General features: G+C 37.9%; 1 protein-coding gene across 3 annotated transcripts in view; it reads left to right on the top strand.

Annotated features, from left to right (window-relative positions):
* The first annotated feature begins 5260 nt into the window (after nucleotides 1-5260).
* The window catches only part of LOC127352104 (ephrin type-A receptor 6-like), a 51077-nt gene continuing 48536 nt past the window's right edge, over nucleotides 5261-7801 (top strand). Inside the window, exon 1 of one of the 3 annotated variants that reach the window (XM_051380257.1) lies at nucleotides 5261-5901. In XM_051380257.1, the coding sequence (XP_051236217.1) occupies nucleotides 5823-5901 (79 nt within the window). In that variant the 5' untranslated portion in view covers nucleotides 5261-5822. The remainder of the gene's footprint in view (nucleotides 5902-7801) is intronic. The other 2 variants (XM_051380258.1, XM_051380259.1) reach the window with 2 other exon arrangements.

Here is a 7801-nt window from a genome sequence, read left to right as displayed (position 1 = left end):
AAAAGAGAGAGAGGTCACACATAACAGAATAAGATGGACGGAGGGGGAAAAAGTGCGTGGGTAGGTGGCTTGGTGCTACAGCAGAAAGATCTAAAGGAAAGGAATCGGTTGTTTGTGGAGAGGAAGAGACAAGGAAAGAAAAAGCAGAGGAGGTGTTGAGGGAGGCAGAGGGAATGAACAACAAGGCTGAAGGCTGCAGAGAGAGAGAGAGAGAGAGAGAGAGAGAGAGAGAGAGAGAGAGAGAGAGAGAGAGAGAGAGAAGGAGTACTCTAAATGTGAGGGACAAATAAAGATGTAGACTGACAGGCAGACAAAATCAGGAATAATCAGGCAGCACAGTGTGTGGTGTCCTACAGCAGAGGAGATGTGTAAGAGTAAATGGACTGCAGGAAATGATGCTCTAAAGCTCTTTACAGTCCCAGTCAGTCTGCAGCTGAAGAGTGATAATCCCTATCCAGGATTTAATGAGGGTTTATTCTTTCACAGGTCATTCTGTCCCAGTATCTTGAAAGACTTCTCACTGGTAGAGCTGCTCTATTCACTTCCAATCTGCTCAATTTAAAGGATCATTGCAAAGCTTTTTTTCTCTTTTAAGATACTTGTTTCTGTGATAAGTAAAGATTACTTTGAGCTCATTATAGTAAACATGAATTATACTTGAACAACAGTCCATCTTTACTACATTTAAAAACTTTCTGTTTTATCTCTAGTGTTATGCTCAGTTTTTCATTGCTATGTCTGTCAGCGGCCTGGTCCACCACTTTAATGAGATAACTCAAAAACCTTTGGACGGAAAGCTGTACAATTTTGTTTAAATTCATGGTTCCCAGATGATATATCCAGAACTGCTAAGGATCAAACACAACGTTTGGACCATCTCAGACCATTATTATATCTTTACAGTGACCATTATGGCCTAACAGACTGTTAAGGGGTGAGTATGCAAAGAAATTATTTGACAAAGTGAATGTAAAATCAATAAACAGAACAATGTCATTTTTTTTTTCTTTCTGAAACTGACAATCTGATATTCACAACTACAGTGATTGGCCAGGTGTGTGCAGTTGATAAAGTTCGCAGGATTTCAACCTTTTTCTCTAACCTTTTCATTCCTCCGACAACTACTTCTGTCACTTTTTGCCTACAAATAAGTGCTACGCCAATGCTTTCTCATATACATGTGTACTGTTTAATGGTTACTGTACTGTTTAACCACTTTAATGGTTATTGTGTCATGCCCTTGGATGACCCGCTGTTCAAATTTAGTATTATTTTTTTGATTCTCCATATAGAGACACCTCACACAGGTGCTGAATTGGTCAATTACAGTAAAGCTGCCACTTTTCACACAATTGCGTATGTCGAAAATGTTGTGATGATTATTTCCTTCTGAAGTGAGGTGGTAAGAACAACAATGTCGTCAATTTTTTTTTGTCTTTTAAGGTTCTGGAATAGTATGGGCTTGTGTACTGTTTGTAATTGACTAGCCTTAAGTCATCATTACAAAGGGGAAGCTGCATGTGTTTCAGTATCTGGAGCAACAAGTTGTGTCAATTTTTGATTCAAAGATGCATGGCAACTGAAGGTGTTCTGGTGAGTGGATTTAAAGTGATTGTTAGCCAGAAAAAATCAATCTGGCATGCAGTGGTATTGGTTGTTTTGAACAGAGCATGAACCTATATACAGGTATACAAGTTTTTATTCTTGTCTGTATCCCAGTTGTGTTTTCTGTGTCAAAGACATTTTCTTAAATATAAATGAAACTGTTTTGCAGTTACAGGTATGAATGACAGCGGCGTAAAGATTTAACTATGTACAGTTTATCAATCCTTGCACAAACATATTTGAGAAATAAGAAATCAAATTCTGAATTAAAGATTTCAACTGCAAGTTTAATGTTAATGCAAATACTGTATTCAAGTCTCTAGTGTTTTTATGAGCATGAACAGTGAGGAAATGTATTGTGACACAACTTTATTTTCTTTCTTATTTACAAAGGAAAGCATTGATGGAGACAGGACAGAACAGTGTTAAGGAAATAAAATAAATGAAAAGATGCAAACTGTATTTAATTTAGAAAATGATTTATAACTCACCTTCATATTTTATTTTGTTACAGCTTTTTATAGGATAAATATAATTTTGGACATTGATTACATGGCAGTGAAGGCCTGGAGAAGTGATAAAAAATATGCAAACTGTTTTCAAGGTTTAGTAGAACGTATAATAAACATCATTCATTAAAATAATTGTTGGGTTGTCCACACAGGATGCAGCTGCTGTGCAACATCCCTGTTAACAGTCTCCCTTCATGCTCCCTCAGCAGGAATCCCCATCATTTTGCTCTTTTAAAGAACACTGTCCAGTACTCACCTTTACCTTCTAAAATCATCATCAAATCAGCACGGCCAAGACCTATGTTTTATTTATTTACATTAATTCAACTGGCTTTTGCCAAAAGCCATTTAAAAATTGGTTGAGTTAAATTGATGTATGTTATTTTTAAGGAAAGCTCCTATCAGAACACAGATGCCATGTCAAGCATATGAAAGAAACAGATAATTAATATTATTAATTAATATGTATTAATATTAGTATATTTAATACATATTAGTTTTGTGCATATTATTATATCATGGAATGGAAATTCAGCCATTCACAAGATACTCATAGCACTGTGGTCATTTAGAAAATTGGAAGTTTAGCACTGAAAAATAGAAAATAAATTGTCTTCCAGCAATTCATGAATATCCACACCAAATTTCATGTAACTGGCCAACTGTGTTGAGATAGCATGCTTTGAACAAATGTGTTGTTTGGACAGATGGACAAACAAATGAAATTGCCATCAGTCTGCCCCACTAAAATTGACCAATAGAATTAACATGCCTTGACTCTTTCAAACAGCAAGTAGAAAGGGAGGATGCAACAGGGGGAAAGACAAACTAATAACAATAAATAAATAAATAAATAAATAAATAAAACAATCGTTTTCCAACAAAAACAATTGGAAGATTCTGATAATGTTCCGTTATCTATTATACTGTATATTTCAAAGACAATAATCATGTAGGGTCACAAATCAAAGTCTATTCCCACTTTTATCCTGACAATACCATTGTGGAAATGGAAACCTGAAGCAGCAGTATCAGAACACACACATATTCTGTAGTAGGAAAAATATGTTTATAATTGATTTTTTACTAATACTGTCTGTTCTAGAGATGACACACAAATACTTATAATTTCATTGAATGTCTGAAGACACCAAGATTTCTAACCAAGAAGCTGGTGTCACTGTCCATGGTGCTGAAATTGTGTATAATGCTAGGTGCCCACTGAGGTACAATTAGACACTACATAAGCCTTTCTTCCTTCAGGGGAAGGAACCATTTACATTGCATAAACAAAGACAGCAATACCCTCTTCAAAATCTTTATTTGTCTGAAAGTTTTCCAGATATTTTATACACTGTAACTGCAGTGATGTTTGGTACAAGTTTTCTAATCTTCTTCTTTTTCAGAATACTGGACTGAATGACGTAACAAATTGTAATGTTAACTTCGATAAAATGAATGATAATAGTTGAATGCAGCCACAGAAACATAACAAAGAAAAAAACTTTGCACTTGGGGGCCCTCTCCAGAAATATAGAGGCCCCAGGCAATTGCCTAATTTGCCCATGCCCCAGGCCAGCCCTGATTAGCAGCCTGGGAGACAAGTTAGTTTGGCTTCTAGGAAAAGGTTCATCATGGCATTACTGTTGCAGCCCAAGAAGCAACAAAGTTCTGTTTAGGTCTCTTGGTGACTCACACTGTCTGCACAAGGCAAGCAAACAACATATCCACATACACTGGGCATCTGCAACACCATTTGTTTTCTATACAAGACCATAAACAACATACAGCATACAGACAGCCAGCAGAATGCTATCATAAAGTTATAATTTATTGCCAGCAAATGCATGCTAACACTATCAAGCTGCATGTCCTGCCTAAATGCTACAATACCAGTGTCAATGCAGCCAGCAATTACTTGAGCCGTCACTCACACAGACAATGAGTGACTGATAAGCAGCAACTTTATCTTCCAACAGCTGAGCTGTGACTCTGGAGGCCAGAGGGTCATTATACTGTCTCCCTGACTGTGGATCCCAGTGGATTTCTATTAACAGTCACCTCCACTGCTGTGTTACAGATTAAAGCTCACAGGCTATCAGTAAGGACAGGTAGGAGTGTTTGAAGCAAGGATGAAGCCTCTTTATGTCAGGACGTACTTAAAACAAAGCTCAGTTACAATGTAAAAGTGTTGACTGGGTTCATCTCTAATGAGCAGGTACCCACTGCTAGGACATGTCAACCTTAATCTGACATAAATATGAAATATGAAAATGAACACACAAACACATTAAAGGATTAAAATGGTAATCCTGTTACCTTGTTTGCTAAGATGACATTGTGTGTGTGTGTTTGCACTTTAATTTTCATTTGACTTTTTATGTTGTTTGTATTGCGTTCGTCTTCAAACAAACTGTTGTTGTTACTGATGGAATGCATCACTTCACATGCATGCAATACATAACTCCAAATCCCATAATTTCCCCAAATAACCAAAAAGACCAGCTGTCTGCAAACATAAACAGCAATATGAAAGTATCACATCATCAAAAACGAAATAATATTAATGAATCACTGTTGTGTTGCATGATGTCTAGCAATAGGAACATTTTCACTCCCAACAAAGTGACTCACAAGAATATGTAAATTTAATATGTGTGTGTGTACGTGTGTGCGTGTGTGTGTGTACCTTCAACCCACCATGCCCTATATCAACTTATCTATTTGTCTGCTTGCCTTCCTCCCCTGCCACCATAAATAGAAACTGCCCCAGACACATTACTATTCCTACAACATAATCCAATGCAAGTATAACCTACACCATAGCACAGAAGTGCCCAGAAGTGCGCGCACACACACACACACACACACACACACACACTCACACACTCACACTCACACACACACACAATCGATAACGTCTGATGGAAACGACAGACCAGCACGTTTTACATGATGTGAAGTGAGAAATGAGGTGAAATATCACAGAGAACAAGTAACATTTGCACGCATGGACTTGGCTCATCAGTATCTGGTTGTGGTATAAAAATGGGCTCCTCTGCCTGCGCCAGACCATCCTCCTATACTGAGGAGAGAGACAGACAGAGAGAGAGAGAGAGAGAGAGAGAGAGAGAGAGAGAGAGAGAGAGAGACGCAGTGATACAGAGACACAGTGAGGGATGCACAGGCTGAAAGTGAGGCGGGAAGTCCTGGGTTTCCCTCTTTTCTCTCCCTGCTTCCTCTCGTTTTAGGATAAAACATTAAAAGACAAACAGACTGACTTTACCACAGACACTCATCGAGGAAGTTCTCTTTTGGACACTTTTTGGATAGTCTGCACCTGCCGACGTCCGACCTGTCCGCGTTTTTAAGGTTTCCAGACAACAACTCCTCTATTTATTTATTTTTTAACTTGCTACAGCTCAAGTCGCCGGGGTTTCTGTGCGCAATGGCTGGTCGTTTATACCTCCTTTCTGCCCGTCTCCACACGGAGGGATGCGGGATGCTTGGCTGAAAAAAAAAAAGAAGAAGAAAGAAATAAGAAAAATACAACTCCCGTGGATCCGAGAGTGACCTCTGGAGTCTGGATACTGGGGCGATTTCAGTAGCCTCTTTCATGAAACCTCCTTACCTTCTCATTTTGGGGATATATTTAGGAGTCTGTGCAGCGTTTTAGTTCAGAGCGCACTTGTGTCTGAGTCAACGATGTGCGCCGTTGGGAAATACTGCGTGTTTTTGTTCCTGCTTGGAAGTATCCTGTCGGACCCGGGAACTACAAACCAAGGTGAGTTGAAAGAGCGTCTCTGCATAACAACATACTTAGAATATGGATGTATGCAACAAATCTGTTATTTTTTAAAGTCTTTACCAACAAATCTGAGTCTACGCACATGCACTGGTAACATATTTGGCAATGCGTATCATTTATTGTCTGCCATCACAACAATGTTAAATCTATTCAGTTAAACAAAAGAAACATGGTTAAATAGTGTCATGCCTTCATTTGTCTTACGTGAGTGCCGTAATGAGTGTACTATTCATCATGGCACCCATGTCATCTTTTCATAAGTGATACCAGACTATTAATAGTAATAGTAATTGTTTCAATAATGTGTTTTACTTAACGTGTTTTGCTCTTTCCCTCCAATGTCAATTTGTTGGTTGAACCTATAAATGTGTGTGTCTCTTGGTTTTAACATGAGATAACAGTGGATCTATTTGTCAAACAACAACATCAGAAACAAATGTAAACATACATTTACAGCCCCAAATGCATACAGATATCAATTTGTTGGATGAACTAAGAGATTTCAGTCTTGGTTTCTGTAGATGTATCTGTTGTCCCAACACACACCTTTGAAAGACTGAACATGGCACTGATAATAATGCTTTGGTTTTACACACACTAATTTGGCTCTGTATTTAACAAAGAAAATAAATTATATATGGCCTTCAAATGCGATGGAAATTGGCAATTTGTTGTTTGAACCAAGAGATTTTAGTGTCTATCTTTGGCAGTGAAAATTACATTTTACCTTGACAATGTACAATATAATAAAAAGAAATATACCACTCGAACACTGAATCATTTAATTCGCCAAAGAGAACAGATTTACACATTTACAGCCTCAAAATTCATGCAAAAATGTCAGTGTTATGGTAGAGCTATCTTTATTCCCAATCACTGATACTGTATATCTTACACACATCTGTGAAAGACTGAACATGAATGTTTTAGCTTACTTTTTTATCCCACTCCATCTGAAATTACATAAACTTGGCTGTGAATTTCTGCAAAAATCGCAAAAAAAGGCTGATGCAACTCACGCTTTAGTATGTTTTTAAACACACTTTAGAATAGATTCATTTTGCTCAGAATTCTAAAATGAATACACACTTAAATTTACAGCATCAATTTTCAAAAATTCATACCTAGGTTCAGTGTGCTGCTAGGCCTACAGGCAGGAGCTTCAATGTCCAAATTAATGGATGAGGTCTGACATTATACTTCACCTCCAAAGTGCACAGAAACACTGCCACAGCTATAGGGACCACAAAGTGTAACAGTGAATGTCAGCCTCTGGTATACTCTGTCAGCTATACTGATGCTTTTGAGTTGATTTCTGCCTCTCTGTCTTCTATGATGAGTTCACACATTCGTTGTTGAAAATATAACGAATCTCAGCCCATACAGTCCCAAGAGCATTTCAGACTTGTGTTATTCTTACTGTAGGAAACATGTGAATTTTATTATATAAGGCCAGTGGTTGACACTGAATGTATCAAAATAATTTCCCAGTTTTCAAAATCCATTTCCAGTCACACGGGCATGGTGTGCAGTCGCATATGGTTGAGAAACACAGGATATAATAATGTTATCTCCCTTCAGTTGTACTCATAAGTCAAATGGGTAAATGGCTGCCATAATGTAATCGCTTCTTGACATCTTCCACTTCGCACATTTGCAGAGGTCAGTTTAATATTCCTTCCTGAATGTTTAATGTTTAGGATATACATTTTCTAAGAGGACAGGGGCCCTTTCACTAGCCAAATGTCAAAGTCTCTTTCACTTCATTTTTTCTGTCTGTCTTGTGCGTGTGTGTGTATGTATGTGTGTGTGTGTTCAGTTTTCCCCACAGGATGCCTGTCTGCCTACGGTGGTGACAGGCAAGAAGGGGAGGGAT

Source organism: Dicentrarchus labrax, unplaced genomic scaffold (assembly GCF_905237075.1).
Source record: "Dicentrarchus labrax unplaced genomic scaffold, dlabrax2021, whole genome shotgun sequence".
Lineage (NCBI taxonomy): Eukaryota > Metazoa > Chordata > Actinopteri > Moronidae > Dicentrarchus > Dicentrarchus labrax.
This window is presented reverse-complemented; position numbering and strand designations above follow the sequence as displayed.